Here is a 25,327-nt window from a genome sequence, read left to right on the forward strand (position 1 = left end):
TTTTTTTTTTTTGCAGACTTTTAAATGAAATCCTATCCCAAGACATTATGAATTTTCTATTAAAAAAAATTGTTTAAATTACCTTTACCTGAGTTTGTGATTGTTGTAATGTGACAGTAGAATCACCAACCTGATCATTTTCTACAACCTATGTGATACATAAATAAAACTGTTATAAAACTAAACTAAATATGATTTTTATAATAATTATTACATTGTTTACAGGAAATGTATTTGCTTTGTTATTAAAAAATGAAGTATAAAAGTGATGATTGTTATTTCAGTTGTTTTATTATTTAGAAGGATATGTCTTTATTTATAAATTTCTCTCTAAAGAGAGCCAAAAAATTCTAGATTAATAATTTGAGAAAAAATTGTAGCTAGAATTGAGTAAGACTAAAACTTTATTCATTGTATCAATTTTCTTTGTGATATATATGAATAGAATTAACTTATAAAAAGTGTTTTTGATTTAAAATAAGACAAAATATCGATTTTTTTTCTAATTAACTTAAAATTTAAAAAAATCTTTATAATGAAAAATAACATAAATTAAAATAATAAAGTTTATTCATAGGAACTAATTAAAACTGTTGTAATACAACTAAAAAAAAAAAACTTTTATAACAGTGGATGAACAGTGGTGATTTATTCCGTGTAAAACTTTGTCTTTCATACTAATTTATATTATTTTGCTCTACACAATAAAGATAACATACTTTATATATTTTAAGTCCTATTTAAACAATATTAATTTATTAAAATTCTACTTGTTTTATACAGTTGCCATTAGTAAATGTGACGACATTTTTTAAAAATATTATAAATACAAATTTATGTTTAAAAAAGTATTTGTAGAATCAAGTTAGCTATTAATAACACAAACGATGTAATATAATTCTGGTATGTTTTATATATACAGTCGACTCCACATATGAAGACACCCGGATAACTCGTCACTCGTCGGTTACGTAGTGAGTTTTTTGTGGTCCCGGCCGACTTATGTAGGCATTAATGTTATTAACCTTAAAAAACTCAGTTTACTCGACATCGTTTAACTCGTCACCACTGGATAAATCAACATACTTTTTCTGTTTCACACTTTTTAGAATTCTGATAAGTCGACTCCCCCCGAAAAATGAGTTCACACCACACAGCTTATTGTACGGCATAAACTCATTTTTTCAGGAGGGGGTCGACTTATCAGAATTCTAAAAAGTGTGAAACAGAAAAAGTATGTTGATTTATCCAGTGGTGACGAGTTAAACGACGTTGAGTAAACTGAGTTTTTTGACATTAATAACATTATTGCCTATGTAAGCCGACCGGGACCACAGAAAATTGACTAATTAACCCTACGGTGACGAGTTATCCGGGTGTCAACTTGTGCGGAGTCAACTGTATCATTATTAGTTAAATGATTACCTATTATGTATATAAGAAAAATAAATCATATGAAAAAAATAAAATGTCATAGATAATTATTCTCCAAAAACATAATGATGCTAATAGCATTAGTTGATTCGTAATTTTTCTAAATTTTGGGAATTTGAATTAATTAATTAATTAATTTTTATAAATTGTTTTTTAAATATTTTTGCAATAGAAGATAATCTTTTTTCATCAATTGTTCAGTTTGATATTCAAACACATTTGCAATTCTACTTTATTATAATAAAATATAACTATTACTACTAATTTTGAAATTATACATTATCAGTCTTTTAATCCAAATATTTATTTCATATTAGTTTGAAATTTACAGTAATTATATTCATTAATAAATACATAATACTAATAATTATACTAGTAGTAGTCATCATTACCCAATGTATAAATTAAATCTTATTTTCTTTTGTGTTAATACTTTTAATATGTTATTTTGTTTTATAAGATACAAATATAAAAATTTAGATAATTAAACATTGATAATAAAATAAAAAAAATTAAAACTGAAAATAATAGATTACGGAAAGAAATGTAAAATGAAAAACAAAATTTACTCTAAGAAGGAAGATCTTCCAACTCATACACAAAATAAATGATGTTTCAAAAGCTATTGAATATACTTGTTTCTACAAAAAATGAAAATGTGGTTCATTTTTGTGTCAAAAAAAAGGCCTCGAAATTTGTAACACATACACAGATATATGAGTACCTCAGGCTACTTAACCAGCTTCCCTGTTGGCAAAGTGGTAATAGGAGGATGTATTTTTTCTCTCTACTTCTGCTAACTGTGGTTCAAATGTACATAAACCTATATTTTTTTTTAAATATTCACTAACCTGTTTTTGTGTGTATTGGCATGTTTATAACTGATTGTGGCAATTTTTGGTAGAGGTTTTGCGAAAGAAATGTTACAGTCACCAAAACTATGGTATTTTCGTAAACATTCGGTATAATTTTCTGTAGTTGTTGCATAAAAACTTTGACTTTGTCACTGATTATTATATACAATTTGTATGAATTTTATCCATTTAGCTAAATTGCATAACATGTACAGGGTATTAATCAACTTTTCCATTAAAAACTCCTTTCTTCAGTTGAGGATTCAACACAATTTTGTAGTTTGAATTCCGGAAATGCACTAAAAATGATGGATAATACACTGTTAATATCAATTGCATTTGTAATAAACACTTGAAAATTAGGATCATGAAATATTGGTGCTTGAAATGAACAGACAACACTGTGGAAAATTATAATATAGAAAAATGTGTATAATTTAACCACCATCAAATTAAACAGAAAATTTATAAATATTACATACCTTTTAAGAAGATAATGTTTCCACTGCGACAACTGTAACAAAATTCTCCAAATCGGTAAAAAATCAACCACCTAAATACAATGAAACTTCAGAAAGTATTAGAAACATTTTATTTTTTCTAAACTGTGTTTTGAACCATGGATACTAGAGAGATAAAAAGAAATCATGAGCATTACCACATCACCACAGTGGCAGCTGGGAAGATGGTGTGCACTACTTTTGCATGAATGTATGCCATTGCTTTTAAGACTATTTTTGACACTTGAAGGAACTTGACACAAAAATGAACCTTATTTTCATTTTTCCAAGAAACAAATACATCCAATAGCTCTTGAAATGTCATTTATTTTGTGTATGAGCTTGAAGGTTTCCTTGTAAGATATTTAAATAATTCATCAAACAAATAGTTATAAATAAGATAGCAATTGTTTTGAAAAAATATAATAATTAATGAAGATTATTTAATCATTTAGCCTTTGGTTACATGTGTAAAGTGTTATTTTACAAGTACCCATTAAGAGCCTGAGAGATTTAATTAATTCATTTCATAAAAAACAATTTTAAAAACAATTTAAAGTTGTTATCTATCTATAAAAATGCTTTTCAACAAATTAATATAAATAATTTAAAATTATTAAAAATTTAAATTTATTTGCAAAATTGTTAATTCAAAAAAATCAGTCAAATAAATAATAATATAAATAAGTATAATAATAATCCTACAATTTATATAACTTTACAAACATACTAATTATGTTCTAGACATATAAAATGATATATTGCTTGTGTACACAATTTTGTTTCTAATAACACAATTAATTAATTTAAAATCAAATAAAAATAATGAATATATGAATAAAATTTTAAGACATCATAGCAAGATTTTAAAAAATTGTACTGTAATGTAACAGTACATAGAGTTATAATGTATGGAATCTGTTTTTATGTTTTTATCGATGTTCATTATAATGTTAAAATATAGTGATTTTAAAGAAGATAAGAGTGTAGATGAAATCAATAAAATATGGGACAGAAGATGGGCCAACAGTAAGCCTGAAATGCATATTTCTAATGAAACAAATGTCTTTCTGTTGAGTATGGCTGAATGAAAGGACTTGTAAATAGGTTAAAAACAAAACAGAAAATAAAATGTTTTGTACAAGGGATATTTTTAAAGTAGGGACCGTTTTACAATAAAAAATGAACTACTATGCATTACGAGTACTTTATTTTCTCTCAATTCTACATACTTTTGGCTACTTTTCCACATAGTTTCTGTTGTCAAAACATTTGTTGTAGCATGAGACCAGTTTCTGTAGACCCACGCCATAGAAATATGCTGCCTGAGAGGATAACCATTTCTGCACCATTGTTTTCTGACACAATTTTGTAAAGAACTGACCACGAAATTTGTGAGAAATTAACTGACGTGGAATGGTAAATCATCTTGTTTTCACGAATCATGGTGTCTACTGCATACACAAGATTGTCGACGATTACAGACAGCCCCAAGAGTGGTTCATTGTGTACATTCTCCCGACCTTCCTTAAACAGTCTTACCCACTTATCAACTTTGCTATCACTCATGGCATTCGGATCATAAAATTTACAGATCTGGCAATGAATCTCTGCCCATTTTACATTTCTTGCAGCCAGGAAGCAAATAACGGACCTTATTTCACAGGCAGCAGGTCGCTCAATCTTAAATATTTCTATCGCACAACATGAAAAGCGCATGCTACTGACATGATTCAAAATGGTGTTAGTGTCTGTCTGCAAAGGATGCCAAGAGACACTGTGCATGTGCAAAATTATGAACGTATGCATTTTAAAGATATTGCCAAATGGTCCTTACTTGAAAAATATCCATCATAATAAAAACAATTTAATAAATAAATCCAAAAATGGAAAGAACTAACAAATATTTAAAGAATCATCTTTTTATTGCAATAAAATTTTATCAAGATGATTTTTTATTGATGTTAACTGAAAACATTGGAAGATTTATCATATAAGAATAACCTAAAGTGAAAAACTGTCCGCACTTGCATTTTTTAACTTATAGGCTAAGAATCATAATACTGATCAGATATCACTCGGATAACTTGAAGGCTAAATATTTAAACAATGTCCATTATTACAGTAAGCAGATTCCTACTGTATTACGAAATCCATATTAAATTGTTTGCTGTTATCAAATATATTAAATTATAGTAAAAAAAGTAGGTGTGTTGCAAATGAATACAAGAAATAATATTCCAGATTAATTTATACTTGAATATAATTTATCAAGATACTAGAAAAATATTTAAAATAAAGAAATTTTACTTAGTAAATTATAGAAAATCTAAATATTTCATTTTAATGTAAAATATGATTAACAAAATACTGTAAAATAATCTAATTTTATTGTATGCCAAGTATTTTTTGTAATATTAGAAATGATAAAACTGATTTAATTATTATTAAATGTCAAATGTCTGAAAAAACTGAACTAAATGTAAATTGATAAATCAAACCTTAATTTGGATAATGATTTGGATTTTAATTTGATTTAACCATAGCACAGTGCTAATTCTGTATTCATTCAATAAACTTAATAATAAAAAAACTTATAAAAGAGAAAATAAATTATGATGTAAGTTTTTTTTGTATTAGCAAGCTGGGCAAAACACTAAAAAAAGTATTTCAAATAGAAATATAAATACAAATACCAAATACCTGATGCGGGTTGGAATACAATTGACTCTTACTAGTAAAGCCATTCCTTGTACAGAAGAGTACCAGATTACTGAAAATGTATAAACCTAAAGGCAATGAATGATGTGACCTGTTGCCATTCGATATTGATTCTTTTTGAAGGAAGGTAGGTAAATATTGATAATATGGTGTGCTAAAATGCAATACTTACACAAAAATGAAACTCAAGTAAACAGGACGTGTGACATAACTAATATTCTCATAAAAACAGAAGTACATTGACAATCACACAGGAGAGTATGCCAGATAATTCAGGGCTAGATTAGTGAGTCTACTTGTATTTGGAAATATTAATTACCAGAAGTGTTGTACTTGAAGATTCAAATATTAAATTCTTTTACTCTGGAAATATTTGAAAATACTTCGAACTTATTTAGAATACATATAAATAATTTTCACAAACATTATTGTGCAAATAAATTACTTCTATAATTCTGATTTTTCAAATTTTACTATATAAACTTGTTACAATATACAGGATCAGTACAGGTAATTCCATCTGTAATTCTCTGACCTATTAAGGTCTCTGCATTTCCCCTTTCCATTATGTAATATTTGGCCAAGTCTATCTAAACCCCATTTTGTACACAATTACATAAATTTTTTATTAAAAAACACTTTATTTACTTACAAAACATGAAAAACTTTACATAAAATCGATTACATAATTAGCTATGTATGTGGTTTCCAAACTTTCGGTACCTCCACCCTCTCTTTTTCAGTAAAAATTGTTGCACTCCCTCAATTTTCATAACGATCTAATTTCATAAATACTGTTCATATAATTTATTTAATGGCCTACAATACAATATACCTTATTAAATAAAGTATATTGTTTGCCGGGGCTTGACTCTTGTTGACACATTTTGGCAAGAGTGTGGATGGATTTTTAGCATTCATACCAGAGTCGTTCTGACTGCTTTGCTGATTTGTTTTTTCAACATCAATTTGACTTTTTTTTGTTTGTTTGTATTAAAAGATGATAATTTGGTAAAAGCTGCGTGTCCCCCATGCAACAGTCTCGCACTCCACTAGAGGGTGTGTCCCACAGATTGAAAAACACTGAGCTACATCATTTCTATGTCATATAAAAAATTTCATGATTCTATTTAAATAAGAAAAAGACTTGTGTCATAAAATAAAATTTTCTTAAAGCGAGGAGACGGGAAATTCAAAATAATTTAAACAGAACGAGCAATTATTTAATTTGACATTGTCACAATGCTGTGCTGAAATTTTTAATTATATTTTTAATTTATTTAATTTAAAATATGTGCTCTCTACCTCAAATTAGTAGTGTCTTGTCCCTAAATATCATATTTGTCCTTTAACAATAAAGATGTGCTGGTCATCTATCTAACACCTTTCAGGGAAAAATTTCCGAATTGAAATAACATGACTTCCAGTTTGCACCAGAAGTTCGTATACAGTTAATTGGGACCTCCTGGCCCTAAGGTCTCGTCTTTCATCTATCTAACTTTGTCCTCGAGATTAAAGAAAGACAGGAAGACAGACAGATGGATGACAGTGGAAATTTATAGTTCTACAATTTTTTTAAAAATTGCAGCCAATAAATCTAGCACTCCGTGTGAGGGAGAAGTCACTTATTGCATGCTATTTTTGGTTCAGCACAGACCCATTTAAGGTCTTTGCATTTCTTCCCATCCATCCCTGAAACTTATAATGGGAGTGGCTGAATTTTGGCAGAAAAGCAGATCAAGGTTGATGGTGTTTTTGAAAACCTGACTTTAAAACTCTATGGTGATATTTTGGTATGCTTCCAAAATTCTGAAAGCCATCTGAAGATGAAAATTTGCAGTTAGAGAGAAGACATATCATAGATCATTAATTCATCAAAATGGCGAGAGTGACAGGGAATCTGCAAATACCATGAAATTTGTCTGTCTTTTTCTTCTAAAAATCTTATTCCATGACATTCCCTGATTTTCCGGGTCTGTAAATATATTTTCGGAGTTTTGAGCAATTTGCTAATAATTGGTCAAAACTTCATTGCTAAGTAATTGACTATGCTACCATAGTGCTGACATTGAATATGATGTTATAAAAATTAGATTATAATAATCCAACAATCGCCTAAATATTCGGGCTAAAATATGGCTATAAACAAATAATTAATACAAATAATTTTGGTACTATAATATGGTACTTGATTATAGCCATATTATAGCCTGAATATTTAGACGATTGTTAGATTATTATATTAACTCATCTGGCTTTGAGATGTGTATTATAAAAATTAGATTTTTAAGAAAAATCTCAATATCGACTAAATTTTGTTACTTTCATTTATGGATTTAAGAATAAAGTGAAAACAAATGAAAAAACAAAATGTAAATATCAATATATGCATTAATATGATGGAAATGTAACAAATGTGTTTAAATGCACATAAATAATAATATTTCAAAAACATTACATTATACACAATTGAGTATATTTGAAAATATAAATACTTTTAACTTATTAGCAAAAATCTTTCAAATAAAATCTTACACACACACACACACACACACACACACACACACACACACACAAAATATTTATCTAAAATAAGAATTGAAATACTTTTATTTGAAATAATGCCCAGCTCTGTATGCAAGAATGTAAAGATGACTACATAAAAAATTTAACATGTTCAACTCTAACTATATTATAAATATACAGTTTTACTTACTTGATTAGTCTGAGAGTGGGGAATAACTTGTTGTAGCGAAACAGAACCTGTAGATGGTAAAAATATAGGCCACATTCCCGAATGATCAGTCAATTCTAAAATTAATAATATTTATAACAACTTATTTATACTGAATTACACTACTTATACTTTTAATTCTATATTTATTTCATAATATACCAATTTTTGTTCGGAAAAAAGCAATCATTTTGGAAATTGAAATTTAAAGCTTCAAGTTGATTACTGGATGATATATTTCAATTTTCCAATTTTCTTCTGTTTTTATTTTTCAAGTCATAGACATTAAAAAAAGGCATATTATAAGATAAATATCCTATCTCGACCTCAATGTGTTTAGTTCCCCAAGAATTAGCCATTTAAAAATTAGCAAATGGATGATTATTTATATTGCAAAATTTTATAACAACTTTTTGCCAGCTATATTACTTAATATTTAAAAGTGAATTATAATTTTGGACCAATCATATGCAGTTTCCTATAGTCAAGCACCACATAGATAATGTAATAGACTTGCTCAAGCAAAATCCCAACCATTGTAATGATGTCTTTCTGCTTGAGATGGCAAACTGACACGAATGAGTTCATCCATGTGCATTTGATGTTGTGCATACTTGGCTGTTATGGATTATCCATCATGGGTTTGACCATGTGTAATATTGTCACCTTTCACTCTTTGCCCACCTCCCAACAGTACTCGTCCACAGAGGTATTATCGTAGACGGCACTCATTTGCTGATGAATGTCAATGGGCACACAACACTTCACCATAATAAATTCAATTATAGTGCAGTGTTTCAACTGCACTGTTATTGAATGTGTTGCCATGTTTCTCACTATATGTGTGCATGCATACATGACATTGCAGACAAATATTGCTGGTGTTATCTTGGTCAGTGGATTATTTTCATACCATTAACTGGTTTTCTTACCAAAATCAGTTTCTTTTTAAGTTTTAAAATATTTTTGTCATCTATAATTTCATTCTTAAAAATTTCTAATATTTTACAATGTAATTTATGTGAAAAATCCTCTACTTTACTCACTGTAAAGGTATATTGATTAATTCAGACTAACCAAAGTAGGTAGTTTATCCTTATTATAATTTGTGCATTAAAATATTACAAACTACGATAAAATTTTTACGTGTCAAGTCATAAATGTTCCGAAATTGTTTAAAAATTACTGACGATTGATTTATTTACATAAATAAATGCAAATTATTTATTTATATTTAAATAAATCAGTACAAAATGTATATATAAAGCAGTGCATAACTTAATTAAATTTCCAAATAATATTTTATATTTATTGTTATTTTTAAGAGTCATTTAATATATTAATTAATTCACTCTTCTCTTAGAAACTAAATTTTCATTTGAAATTTACTGTTAAAATCCATAAATGAATCAAAACCTTTAAAGAGTAGTATTTAAACAAAATATTGATCAACAACCATTAACATTTTATTCACTTTATATTAAGAATATTTATTTTCAGATATTTTTATGAAATGACTGATAGCTGTTTAATACTAATATTAATAATAATAAATATTTTATATAAAATAAACTTTATATTTTGCACAAATTATAATTTACTTTGATTTTATGGTTAATGTTACTTATGGTTTCAAAATGGCAGCTCATCTCTGATTCAAGGGAACAGAAGAAAGAAAGCAGTGGGGATGCACGTTCTAACCTAACCTAACCTATTCTAATAATATGGTTGGTAATAATTATGGTAATTTATTAGAATAGGTTAGGTTAGGTTAGAACGTGCGTCCCCACTGCTTTCTTTCTTCTGTTCCCTTGAATCAGAGACGAGCTGCCATTTTGGAACCATAAGTAACATTAACCGATTTTATTAAGTAAAAGCTGGTAAATAATGTTGTCATTTTCTGAGACAAAGAATTTTATAATTTAATATCTATTAAATAAAATGAAAAATATTTCGAATCCTTCAATACTTGCATAGATATTAGAGAAGTTCTAATCATAAGTATTTGGAATCTAAACATTAGTAACATTTACTTATTTATTTTTCATTAACATTAATTATATTTAATACAGTATTCAATGAACTATCAAAGATTTAAATGGATCTTCATTAATTTAAAAATGAAAATAAAAATGTCTATTTCTTTATTAAAAAAAATAGATTCTATTAAATTATTTCTATGCTTTATTTTTATTTCTACATGTAACAGAAAGAAAGAATATATAATTTTAATCTTTTCATAATGTAAATTATTTAAATGAAAAACATTTATGTTTTCTTTTAGATAATATAAAGAGACAAGTATTAAGGCAAAGAATTAGAAATTAACATATCTTAAAAGATAGATAAATATTGTCAGCGAAGCACATTACATTATGATTCATTGAAACATATCAGGACAAGAACACTTTACATAACTGGAGTGAAGTAATTAAGAAATATAGAAACAAAAATAAACATTTACCCAGCACAAAAATTATTAAATTCTAGAATAAATGGCACTAATCAGAAAAATATTTATGCTAAAAACAATTTCAATTTATTGTATATATCAAACATCAATTATTTCAATTACTTCAAGGATATAGTTTATCTAAGATCTCACTGTTCAAACATTAATATAACATGTTTTTCTATTTAAAAGCCATTTGTTTTTGTTGAGTTATTGTTTAATATTTATTTTAGATTTTACTTCCTTGTTTCAATTTAAATTCATGCATTATTAAATAATTTGCATAATATTAAACCAAATAAATAAAAATAATTAGTTGGAAAAATGATATCAATAATTAAAAATAATAAAATAATTACATTAACTTCCATTAATGGAGATTAATATAATTTATATAATGGAGAATATATAGTCTTCTAGTTTTCAGAATAAAATGCAAATTTGTCTTTGCTATACACAAAAGATTAATATAATGATCCATGCAAGTACTGCAAGTATTAACCATCTTAAAGCAATTAAAAATTATTTTGATTTCAGAAATATTTTAATTTGATTTAAAAAAAATACAAAATGGAATTCTATGGGGAAAACCTGTTGTCAATTTTTGTAATGTTTTATCTGCAATATAATTCTGACATACCTATACTTGTTGCTGGAATGAGATATAAATGACCAGTTAATGGATCTCTAGCTAACTGGAAACCTCCTGTTGACACAGGTAACTGAGTTGTATCCAAAGTACTGACTGGCATTACAGGTAACGTTGAAGCATTTGGAGTTGTTGGAACACTCTGACCTACCCACACAGTGGGTGTAACAACAGGAGTATGGGTTACCCATGGCTGAGATATTGATGTTCTTGAGTTATTATCTGTGTCCCATTGGTTTGAGTTTAATGTAGGTCCTGAAAGTATTGTAAAAAAATACTGTATATAGTATTATTATTCAATATTTATTGTATTAAATATTTTAATCATAGCATATAACTAAACACAGTAGTTTTAATTTGTAAAAATGTAATCTTTCTTATGTTAAAAGAAGAAACTAATAAAAACTCAATATGAATTTTTGTTGAATTTTTATTCATACACCTAAAAATATTAATACATATAAAAGAAAATTAAAGCCAAGGTTTAATATTATAGAATGAATGCATTCAACAGAACTTCCAATTTAATTTTTATACGAGGTGCTAAGAAAGTAGACTGGCAAAATGAAATGGGATGTAGAAGAGGTCAATGCAAGCAATTTTAGTCCTATGAACTGAAAGCTGCCACAGTTCCCTTTACAACAACGGTTCCCAAAGTGTGCGCCACAGCACCTAGGGAGCTGCAGCTTTTTCACGGGTGCCACAAAATATTATAAAATTTTCATAATTTTACTTCCACTTTCAATTCAATATGATAAGATGTGACATCCAGCAAACCTGGTGCAAATTATTAAATCAGTAATAAAGGTGGCACATAGAATCACCAAATGTAAAAAGCCTCATACAATTGCAGAAAAACTCATTCTACCAGCTGCTGTAGATATAGTAAATAACATTATGACTAACGAGTCTGCTTTCAAAAGTGTCTTTTCCAATAACATCATCAGTTGCAGAATACAGCACATAGCGAAGGACCTCCAATGTTCAGTTAATTGAAAAAATAAAAGGGAAGAAATTTGGGTTGCAGCTGGATGAGGACACAGATAATAATAATGATGCTCACTTGATTTGCTTTGTACAGTTTACAGACAGTAATAACATTGTAGAAGACTTTCTCTTTTGTAAAAGTATCACTGCTAGTGCTAAGGCTCACAACTTGTTTGAGATCCTTGATATTTTTATATCTGAAAATAATTTGGAGTGAACCAAATGCATTGGTATCTGTACTGATGGTGCTTGTTCTATGTCCAGGTGTTATGGAGGATTGCAAGCACTTTTTTGAAGCAAAGAACCTGATGCACTGTGGACCATTATGTTATTAACAGGGAAGCACTCGCATCAAAATATCTCAGTCCTACATTGAACCAGGTCTTAGAATATGTAATAAATGTAGTAAACTTTATAAAAACTCGGCCATTGAAGGCAAGATTTTTCAAAAAACTACGTGAGGATATGGGATCCAAGCACGTGTCTTTGTTGTACTACAGCACTTTGCAATGGCTCTCTCGTGGTAACGTTTTGTCTCCTATGTTTGAACTGCGACAGGAAATTTATATTTTTCTTAAAGAGGAAGACCACAAGTATGCCGAAAATTTTGTGAATGAAGATTGTTTGGTAAAACTAGCATACTTATGTGATATTTTTGAAAAGCCAAATGCTCTGAGTTTCTCCCTGCAGGGAAACAACATGCACCTTTTAAAGTCGATTGAGAAAATTTCTGCTTTTATAAAAAAATTATAACTATGGAAAAGAAAAATAAATGAAGACGGCAGAAAAGAATGTTTCCCATTGTTGCAACAGTTTTTGACCTCCAATGGAACTGATTTCTCTCAAGGTATGAAATCCATTTTTGAAGAACATTATCACAGCTTATCACCTGGTTTGAGAAATATTTTCAAAATGATAATATTGATAAATTGCATGGATTCAAGATCCATTTAATGCCAGTGCTCCATCTGAATTGACTGCTGCAGAAGAAGAGAATCTTATTGAGTTGTCTTGTGACAATATGTTGAAAACAAAATTTAGCAGCATTGGAATTAACTGAATTTTGGATATCAGTAAAAGATGAATATCCCTTCTGAGTGGTAAAGCTCAAAGAATCACCTCCATTTGCAACTCTCATTTGCACTCTTCTTATTTGTGCGAAGGTGAGTTTGTAGCTGTGATAAAAACTAAGCATTGCATGAAAATCAATGTAAAGAAGGAAATGAGGGTGACAGTGTCCAGTTTGATTCCAAGATTTGAGAAAATGTGCAGTGGTCAAGACTTATCCATCCCACTAATTACAGGGTGCGGCAGAAAGAACGTTCTGATTTGAAACATCAATAAAAAAAATACAAAGCAAGATAAAGAAAAAATCTTTTATACATGATAAGTACACAGTATGCCATTATCATCCATTAGGTTTTGAAGAGTACATCAGTTAAATGGCGACTGTCAATGTTGATGCAGTTTTGAAGTCTTTTTCGGAAATTTTGCATTGATCTGTGGACCATGTCCAGCGGAATCGCCTTGATTTCTTGCATAATTGCTGCCTTGATTTCTTGCAAATTTGTTGGTCGGTGTTGGTACACTTTTGATTTGAGATAGCCCTACATAAAAAATAACATGGGGTCAAATCTGGCGAACGCGGTGGCCAACCAATATCACCCTGTAAAGAGAAAAGATGGCCTGGAAACAAGTTTCTGAGTATTCCAAGTGACCTTCTAGAATCTAGAGGTATGCGACGTGGCACCGTCTTGCTGAAACCATACATCTTCTGGATCATGATCGTCAAGTAAACCTTTAACTAATGTTAACAGTTTACTTGACAAAGAAAATTTTCAAGCAATTGACAATAACGCTGTAGGGAAGCTCTAGCAACTTCCATATCTTCTGGTCTTGTTATGCTTCTAGGGTGGCCAGGATTCTTTCTTTTTAAAGCTGAACCTGTTCATCTAAAATTTGAAACCCAACGACAAATTGTTGGTGCAGCCGGAACCAGATCATGACGCCCAAGCTGAAAGCATATTCGGAAGGCTCGTTGCGTCATTATCACAGATTCACCGTTCATAACAAACTCTTCGACAACAAAAGCACGATGCTCTCCACTCCATGCCATGACGGTAACTACAAATGGCATGCACAAACAGATCAAAAGAGACCACGCCTACTGCTGTACCCCTATTATGAGCGAAGCAACGCTTCTGCCAAATCAGAACGTTCTTTCTTCCGCGCCCTGTATAATTAATTGAATTTGTTCAATTACATTTTTTGTTATCTTAAATATGTGTTTTATTTATTTTTTACTTAACATCCTAACTCTTTAATTTAAAAAAATATTGGCTATTTCGCAAATTGTACTTGTTAGAATCTGGCATAGGGTGCCTTGGAAAAATCTGAATTTAGCAAGAGTGCTGAGAATCAAAAAGTTTGGGAACCACTGCCTTACAAGATACAGGCTCCTAGTTTTTTTTTGCTGTCCTAAATGCTTGTTGTCCTGCATTACATGTGGATAGTGTAGGAAAACCCATCAACATTGTCATGGACTGTACATACTTTGTTTCATGATATAGTAATTTTAAAAATATAGATAGATACATCTTATAGAAGAGAAATATGGGATCACTTTCATTTTATTTCCATTAGTAGTTCATTGTAGATGCAATTATGAAGTAGGTGAAACGGGAAAAATATTTTTTAGATGGAACCATCTAAATTGAATATTTAAAATAGCATCTAACAACAAATTTTTCAATTATTTTGTTCATTTCTATTTTATTTGTCAATTAATATCAATAAGTTATATAATACTAATAAATGCTAAAACAATCATGTTATCCACATTAAAAATTTTTAACATGGATAATATCTATAGCAGAGGTGGGCAAGCAAGAGTTCAGTGGGAGCTGAAATGTAAGTTTTGCAAAATGCATGGGAGCTGCAGTTCTGTACTGTTGTGGCAGATAGTATGCAGAGAAGGATAGAGTGTCCCCCATTGGGTCAAGAACTTATTTTAAAAGAATAGATTTGAAATGTCAATTTAATTTATTGCACCAACTTGGAAATAAATTACTAAATATTACATATATATAATTACATATTTTCACAAAATCGTGGAAATAAAATTGTAAAAATAATAATAATAAGTAGAAATTAACACTTTCGGCAAGAGCCGCATGTAACTGAAAAAGAGCCGCATTTGCCCATGTCTGATCTATAGTATATCTGATTGAAGAGCTGCCCGAGGTTGAGTCCAAGATGGCAATGTGGCCAATGTTATTCTTGATTGAAACAACTGTCTTAACAGATGTAAGTAAATAAAGCAATTTTGTTACCATTATTGTCGTTAATTTTACTAAGAAAGTTGTACATACAGTAGATTCAACAATATCCAATGGCATTGGGTTGTCTCAATTACTTAGTCCTTATTATTGAATAAGGATTAAAATCAACAGTCAGCTTCTAAATAGTTCTTTAAGAGTTGTTATACTGAGAGAGGAAACTAACAGAATTATCAGCTTTCAAGTTACAAGTTTAAGTAGTAGTGTCTAATAATATCACAAACTGACATACAAATTAAAGCACAAACTGACATACAGAAAACGGGTGAGAACTAGACAGGAATTTTCAAGTTTTTTTAAAGATGCACTAGGTAAGTTTATACAAGGAAAAACTGTCAGATGAGTTTGTAGTAGCAATTTAAATCAATAATCTCAGAGCTGGAGTTTGACTTGTTGTGGCACTAAACCATAATATATTACAGACTTTTCCCTCTACTGAATAATAATAATAATATATGTAAAAATGTGAGGTTGTAAGCTATAGACTCACAACACGAGATTGTTAACTGTAACTTGTTTGGGTTATGAGTAAATCTGACACTGGATGATCCATGGCAGTGCATAACCTGCACACATTTTCAAACTGACTTTTAAACCTAAATAACACTTGGATTACTTGCAGAAAATTACAGCAACATTTTTGTTTACTATTATTATTTATATAAATGCATTAATTATATTTATTAATAATATAAATAATTCAACAACTAAAAATATAGTAAATAAATATCAATAAATTTATTTACACGAAATTAATCAATGAAGTTTGGATCACTTAATTTTCCACTATATGATGACTATTAAATTTTTTAAATTAGGTTTCATTTTTAGATTAAAATTATATACAGTCAAACCTGTTTTTATGCGCTCTTTTTATGTGCGATTTTTATTTGTGCGATTTTTTTAATGCGAATTTTTAATTTATGCGGTTTTTTTTGTGCGATTTTTTTATTTGTGCGGTATAGTTGGCGACTAGTCTCGTGCGATTCGTCACGATGTCTCACGTTGACTTATTATAGCTAAATAAACTTATTATAGCATAAATGCACTTATTATAGTAATATTATTGCATGAATATGCGAAAAATGAAATAATTTACTTTTTAAGTCAACAAAACACCACCTGGACAAAAATATGTAAAACAGACGATAGACCAGACGATGCAGTCAAGTGCTGACATCTGTTGTCAATAAATTCTATTTCGTACGGTTTTGAGTTATTTTCTATGTGAGACTTTTTTTATGCGGTCCCTGTTGACCGCATAAAAAAAATATTTTTTTAATTGTGTTGCGAAAACTATTTTTTACAGCCATTCGTGAAGTTTCGTGCGATTTTTTTTTTTTAATGCGGTCCCTATCCCCCGCATAAAAACAGGTTTGACTGTATTTTATTTCAAAATTTTTTTTTAATAAGGTAAGATAAAATAATTTGTAGTATCTATACATAATATATGGATACTACAAATATGTTAAACTAATATAACTAAAATATAACTAACATAAAAAATATCATTAAATTAAATTTATTTTTGTGATTTTTGAAATACAAAAAAATTTTTTATAAAAATACTTCTGATCTATAGAGGGTGTTCTGAAATTCCCGTTACAAACTTCTAGGACTTGTAGAGGGGAGTGAGTACATAATATTTTGATTAGGAACCCATGTCCGGAAATGTACCGTTTCCGTTCTACCATGGTTTCAATTCAGATGTTTAACTCTTCCACTTCTGCTTGAGGAATCTGAATTAGCCATGACGCAGTGCAATTATTAGGTAACTACTTGAAAGGAAACATAACGAAACATCCATTTATCACTTAAGCACATTTGTTTTTATTAACACTTAAACTTTACATGTTTACATTATTCCAAAACAAAAAAGAACCCAGTATACTGTACGTACAGAACAGTACCAATGCATTACAACAGCGGCTCGATATGGCGACCACCAACGTTCTTACAGACATTGTACCTATGAAGCATGTTCTGGTACACACTCTCCATCCCACCTGGTGTCTCTTCAATTTCTAGTGCAGCGGCCATAACTCATGCCAGTAGATCTTCCTCTGTCTCTACAGGAGTCTCGTAAATTAAACTTTGTATACGACCCTACAAGAAGTAGTCCGTAAGAGTTAAATCTGGCGATTGCGGCAGCCACGTGGTTGGACCACCTCGGCCTATCCATCTTTCACCATATCATCTGTTGAGATGTCTCCAAACTGCACATGAGAAGAGAGGTGGTGCACCATCATGCCGAAACCACATTTCCTGATAGACATTCAGTGGCACAGCTTCCAAGAACAGGTCCAATATGTTTTGTAGGAAGATCAAGTATGCAGGACCAGTTAGCTTGAGTGGAAGGAGATATGGCTGGCCAATCACATGACCGTCCAGAATACCTGGAATATGTTTCTGGACATGGGTTCCTAATCAAAATATTATGTACTCACTCCCTCCTACAAGTCCTAGAAGTTTGTAACAGGAATTTCCGAACAACCTGTATAAAAAAATTACTTAAAAGTAATTTTAATATTTTTACAGAAAAACAAAAAATCTGAAAATGAAAAGTGCCATAATTTTAAGTAATTTTTTAAATTATGGCATTCAAATTTCTTCAGCTTTTTTGAGTCTAAAAGTTTGATTTAAATCTGACAAAACTTAGAATAAGGATAATTGTGCATTCAAAGAAAAAAATATTAAAAGATTTCGAGCCTTTATCTCTTTGCAGTCATTAAATATCTTTAAACAGTAGTGAAAAAGATAATAATGAAATAAAACAATTATTAATTAAAATAGAATAACTTAAATATTTTCAGTTTTCTTTCTTTTTCTCACTTCATATAATTTTTATTCAAAATATGTATGAATTAATTATTAAGAATTTATCAAAACTATTTAAGTAAAATAAATATAATGTATAATCTACAAATACAAAACATACCAAAACAACTGATAATGTTATATTATTTAACTAAAGTACAGAAATTACCTAATGTTACCAAGACACCACCAGCATCTGCAGGAGCAGAGTGCCGAGGTATTCGATCTGTTGTTTTGTGATCTCTGAAATTAGAAATATATTGTTTCAATGTTTTTATTTATTTGTCTAATTGCTTATAAATCATAAATGAATATTCTTACCTTACTATTTCTACAAGATTTGCAGTACTTGTTACTGGCACTGATGTTAAATGGGTATTCTGTTCAGGAATATCACGCTTCTCTGAAATATCAGAATATTTTTTAACTGTTTGTTTATTTTTTCACAAAAAAACTAATGTCATATTAATGTCATAAAATAAAGCTTTATGTCAATAAGTAAATGAAAAAGCAAATCACTTATATGAAATCTTCATATTCTATTTATTGATTCTATAAATCAATAAATAGAATATGAAGTTTTTTATGTTTAGTTATGTTAAAATTATTATTGTTAACAATGAACAGAAACTCTAATATATCACTTTTTTGTTATAATTGTTATAGTAATTTTATAATGAGATTAAAATATCTGACTTAAAATTTACAATAATTACTATTATGTTTACTATTATCATAAATAAATAGTTTCACTTTAAATTCAGTAAATCCTGGCAGCATACTGTAAATTAACAGAAATGAAATTGCTTTTTCTGGAAGCCAAAGTTTACTTTTACCTAAGGAACAAAGTTTTTAAATGCTATTTGTTAAATTCTAATACTCTAGCATTTATGAACATTGAAGAAACACTAAGAATTTCCAGTTTTTGCCAGAACTAATTATGACCCAGAACATAACAAATAGCTGATGCAGTGTTGCCATCCTTATTCTTAATCCATTATGAAATTCAAAACTTTTTCCTCTGCTCAGAAGGTCATATTGACAGCTCTTTGAAACAAAGATCTTTGAATACCATTCATAGTATTTGGACAAAAAGTTCAATATGTGTTGAAGTGTTGTGAAACCTTGAAAGATGTATTTATATAATAAGACCAGAGAGAACCATATTTTTCTTACACTATGATAATACAAGACTACACTGTAGTAAGGAAACAGCAAACATGCTTAAGAAAATGAAATTAGAGATTATTTCACACCTTCCTTTTAGCTCAAATCTGATACCACCAGACTTCTGGTTGTTTCCAAAATTAAAATTAGTATTGAAAAGTCAATTTTTTCATCAAATACCAAAGGTTCCAGTTCCTGTATGAAAATGAGTCAAGGAAAATTCAGAATGCATGGAACACAAAAATGGATTAAACGTCATTATTGAGAAAAATAAGTATGTATGATTAATATAAATGATTTTTTTTTATTTCTTTTTAAAACTGGCCGTATCATTCTACTTCTTCCCAAACTAATTTTATAAAACTGAAGACCTCATTTATTCATCAACTCTTGTAAGCTGAATATTTATTGTACCATAAATATTTTTGAAAAAGTATAATTATTTTACAATGTTTCACATAATAATATTTTATATGATATATTTTAAAATGACTTTACCATCTTGTTTGGGAGATAATGTCGTTTCTTGGCGTTGCTGGGCAATGGCAATCCCAATTGGAATAGATGAATTTACTACAGAAATATTAAATAAGAATAAATATACATTTATATATAAAGTTTATTAGAATTATTTTCATATAAGTGTAAACATAGGTTTATAAATATATTTTTATTTATAGACATTATTTTAAAATTAAGTGCAATGATTCTATTTTAATTCATAACTAAATGTCTAAAAACCTATATAAATGGTTCAAAATATTTTAGATGTAAATTCTAATGTACTAATAAAAGCAGTTATAAAATTTTCATGCTTACACTACAGAAAATTGCTAGAACAACTATAAAACCTTTGCATAATCTACCTCACTATATATTGTGTGCCAATGAACCAATGGATGCTCCTACAGCATGAGTTTGTAATTGCAATTTAAAATTGGCATATAACATTCCTATTGCATACAAGAGTGTCGCCAGCCAGTGAGCCAGGGGGGGCAAGATGATGTAAATTGATAGAGGATATGAATTGTATGTAGGTAAAATAAAAACGATTCATAAAGTTTTAATCCAGTACTATGTACCGGTAAAGAAATATCTTAATTAAAACATTTTTTTTTTAAACTTACAAGAAGCCTAAGAAGATTATTTTAATTAAAACTTAGCATTTAAATAATTTTTTTTGAATTTCTAGGGGAGAGCAGCTGCCCCCTCCTGCTCCCCCTTGGTGACACCCTTGATTGAATAACCAACATCCACTTTAAAATTGCCTTTTAAATACAGATAACCCATGACTCATATGCATGAAAATTTGGCACTCAATTTTATTATTTTTCTAAACTGTTCAATCAAATTTTAACAAATACAGCACTAATAATTTTGCAAAACTTGTTCAGTTATAACTAAATTATAAATATATTATAATAGGAAGCTACTGTACAACAATTAGTAAATTTTTTAGTCTAATTAATTAAATTTAGATACATTTGATAAAACTGCACGAAATGCCATTAGTTTTAGATTTGTGATACTAATCTAAAATATTGTATATTTGAAAGCAAGGCTATGCATATAGGTTAGGTTTATGGGGTTTAACTCCTCCCATTTGAAATGAATTAAAAAATTAAATTAAATTAAAATTAAACAGTATATTATATATAATTATATTCATATTGTACTTTTTCAATTCTTCCTTAGTCTATTGTATTATGTTACTCTATGTACAGTACCTATATTGTAAAAATTAACAAACTATGTTATGAAAAATAATGGATTTTTTTCAACTCTATCATTTTATAAATCCTGAACACAAGCCCTTATGAAGGAGATTTAGTGCAAACTATCCAGTTGATATAATACATAATGTACAGTACTTACATGATGTATAGTTAGAAATTTAAATTCTGTTCTGGTCCATAGTGTTTTTCAAATATGTCTGTATTTAATGAATTACTCCAAAAATTTAAAGTTATTAGCAGAGAACAGTATGTCTATATGTGGACCAGCTCAAATTTTGTTGTTATTAATTCATTAGCCTAATTTTAACTTAATAAAATTTTATAATTTAGTAGAATTATTAATATTTGATTATCCATATTGTAATATCACTACATGTGAAACTCTAATATTTTTAAAATTTTATATAATAATGTTTATTTCAAAAATTATATATATGTTACAGTAAAAACCCATTTTTAGTGAAAACGCATTTTAACTAGTTGAAACTAGTTTTTACTGGATGTCATTGTTATAACCCGTTTTGTCTAATTAAAACTAGAATTTACTGCTGTACATGTTTTGATTTTAGATAAAACTAAAATCAAACATTAACTTTTTAACTTTTAACATTAGTTAAAACTAATTTTAGCTACATAAATATGTTTGGGGGAAATAAATAAAGTGATGATTAGGATTAAAACATTTGTATTATTTAATTTGATATTTATTGAAAATATTGGTCACACATCTGTGTTATTAACATTAATTAACCCTTTGTCCCCGAAGGCACCGATCGATCGGTACCCTGGCTTTTTAAGCAAAACTTCGAGGGTACCGATTCATTGTTACTTTGGTAAATATCGATTTTTGTAAAATTTATTAACAATGGATATAATCTCGTTCGATACGAAGTGAATAAAGTATAATAATTCATTATATTAGTTGATAGCAGTATAAAATTTTGATTTCAAACAAATGTTTGATATAATGTGCGATAATTTCACAACGAATAAACATACATGCATAAGTGTTACATCGAATTGTACAAAACAGTATTCTACGTCTTTCTGGCTCAGTGCCAGCAAACAACTATGTAACTAGACAATGTTAATTCTCACAAAATGTTACAAATTATCAAGTTCATGTGTCAGTTCTGATATATATTATTTTTTTTCTTATAAATTTTTCTAATAAAATGTATTGAAAAATATCGTATTTAAAACTAAAGATATTAATAAATGTAAGTGATTTTTTTCGTATAGATATAATAATAATTTGATTTTTGGTGAATTTTTAAAATAATATCGCCTGACTGACCTATATTGCCTTAGGAGGGATCACAAAACAAACGTAAACAAGATGTTAGGGAAAAGGGTTAAAGCGATACGAAATTTATCATACACTATAGGAACGTGTTAGCTGAATAACCTTGGTCGAAACAGTTTTTACTAAGCCATTTTGTTAAAACCCGTTTTGTCTAGTTAAAACTAGTTTTAACTCAAATTCATTTTTGACTAGCAGTAAATTCTAGTTTTAACAATGACATCCAGTAAAAACTAGTTTCAACTAGTTAAAACACGTTTTCACTAAAAACGGGTTTTTACTGTAACATATATAAAATTATATGAAATAAGTTAAAATGCAGAATCCTGCCTAATAATATGCAATGGATATTAAAGTGACCAACCATCCTCCTTTAAGGAGGACAGCCCTTCTTTTGTAAGTTCTGCCCTCCCTCGAAAAGTATCCTCCTTTTTGATATTTAAAGACTAATCTGTAAATCTTCATATTTGATTGATGCCAAACCAATCCACTGCATGTAATATGATGTGATATGTTTGTATTTGACATGACAGATCATCAAGGCTCGGTACAGTGCAGTAAAACACGATTATGAAATGCATGTGCCTTGCACAGGAGACCTTGAGAAAGTGCACTGCATACAAGTAGCTTTGTTTACTTTTTACCGAAACACAACACGGCACATACGTGTGCTGTAGAGATTATTATAGTGTATTATTGTTGCAATGAATAAAATGTTTCTTTTATTTACAATATTTTTTCCTTCAATTTATGTGTGTCCTCCTTTTCATTGTAAAAAAGTTGGTCACCTTATGGATATACAATCATAAATTTAAAATAAAATTATATGAATCCTATCAACTGCAAATATTTTAGCTAATTTGTTATGGATTTGTTATTACAGCTCTATTTTATAAGCTTTAAATTTATAGAGTATTTATTTATCATAAAAATAATAGTTGTTAACAATTTCTAAATATAAGATTCTAACAACCATTTCATAATAAGAAAATTATAAAACTTTATCATACTTAATATAAAACTAAATATAATTTAAATGTAAAATACCTGTTCCAGAAAAAGGTAAAGATAGTGTTGTTGTTAACGAATTTGTGCTATTGGATCCTTCTTCTGTGGTGTTTTTACGAGTATTATCAATACTAGTCGATAAGGTTGGCGTGACCGAAAGACTATTTCGATGGCAATTAGAGTCTGCAGCTCCTCGTCCTGTTATTTTGATAGCAGTAGCACTTTTTAGACTAGATTTTGTTGTTGTAGAAAGAGTGGGTTTGACTAGCGAGGATACATTTGTCAATGGAGTACTTGAAGGCACCACAGACTGCTTACTCAAGCAACTTTTAACAGTTCGAACAGAAACAGAACTCAGAGAACGAGCTGCTGTCACTTGTGACTGGCAGGATGAGCTGCTTTCAAAATGTGTTACCAAATTTTGTGTTTGTGGCCAATGAGAGCTTATTAATTTTTTTGGTTTTAAGCAGGTATCTAACTGATTTGTTTTGGCTTGAGAATTGGAAGATAATTCATTATAAGCAAGAGATTTTACAGGCAAATAACTCTTTTCTGTTACTGGAAGTTTCATCACATTCGAACTTTTACAGTTTGGCAATTCATTTGGTTCTGACTTAGGAAGCTTTTGTGGGAGTGATAAATTAATTGCTTGAGGTTCCATATCACCATCACATGTTATTTGTAAGCTCCTAGATTCATTCCAATTATTTGGCAAAGATGGCTTCACTTGTTCTATCTTACAAGCTGATGATTGTTCCTTTTTCGGTTGAATTGCTATTGGTAAATAATTAACTTCTTTAATATTGGAAATTTTTCTTGATTCATTTAATTTTGTATTTTTAAGATTTTTATAACACACATTTGAAAGTTTATTTGATGAAGAATGAGCATGAACAATGGTGCTAACAGTGGATGGCACTTTTACAGTATGCTGGGAATGATCTTTTGTTAGTGAGACATTTTGCAATGATGGAGTGTTTTCAGAATATGATGAAAGCACATTTGACGACAATGAACACGAAACAGGATTTTTATCTGATTTCTCAGATTGAAATTCATCTGAATTTTGAAAGTCCTTAGAATTATCACTTTCTCCAGGTTTCTGTTCTGTCCAAACAGGAGTCTCAATGTTCAATTTTGCATCTTCCATTGAACTTTTATTTTCATTTCTTCCATCTAATACTACCTGTGAGGAACTGACAGATGTTACATGGCCTGATATTTTAACACTTAAACATGAACTATTTCCTGTTACTGACTTTGATACAGTGCTCTCTGAGATAGATTGATAACATAACTGTCTACTGACATAAGTAATTGCAGTAGGAGGCTGTGTTACTGATCCTAAAAATATTCAAAAATATTAAATTACAGTTGTATAAAAATATTTACATATTAGTTTTAATAAGTTCATGAAAAATATATATTTTTTTATTTATTTCTACAATTGTAATAATACATATATTGTTTAGAATTTTATGACGATCTATAAGATCGTCATAAAATATCATAAATCAAGTACATAATTTTATAAATAAAAACATTTATTCATTTTACTTTGTATAAGATAAATTCATTTTGCTCAAAAATATATCTTAATTAATTAATTTTAATAATCAATAAAGTA

The 25,327-nt window shown here is 28.9% G+C and overlaps 1 protein-coding gene across 1 annotated transcript in view; it reads right to left on the reverse strand.

Annotated features, from left to right (window-relative positions):
- The window catches only part of wge (winged eye), a 162,202-nt gene that overhangs the window by 57,361 nt on the left and 79,514 nt on the right, over positions 1 to 25,327 (reverse strand). Inside the window, 7 exon segments of the mRNA XM_067282285.1 lie at positions 89 to 148; positions 8,226 to 8,320; positions 11,336 to 11,599; positions 18,656 to 18,729; positions 18,808 to 18,889; positions 20,152 to 20,226; positions 23,740 to 25,044. Of these exon segments, the coding sequence (XP_067138386.1) occupies positions 89 to 148; positions 8,226 to 8,320; positions 11,336 to 11,599; positions 18,656 to 18,729; positions 18,808 to 18,889; positions 20,152 to 20,226; positions 23,740 to 25,044 (1,955 nt within the window).

Source organism: Centruroides vittatus, unplaced genomic scaffold (assembly GCF_030686945.1).
Source record: "Centruroides vittatus isolate TY-2023 unplaced genomic scaffold, ASM3068694v2 contig_950, whole genome shotgun sequence".
In the NCBI taxonomy this organism is placed as follows: domain Eukaryota; kingdom Metazoa; phylum Arthropoda; class Arachnida; order Scorpiones; family Buthidae; genus Centruroides; species Centruroides vittatus.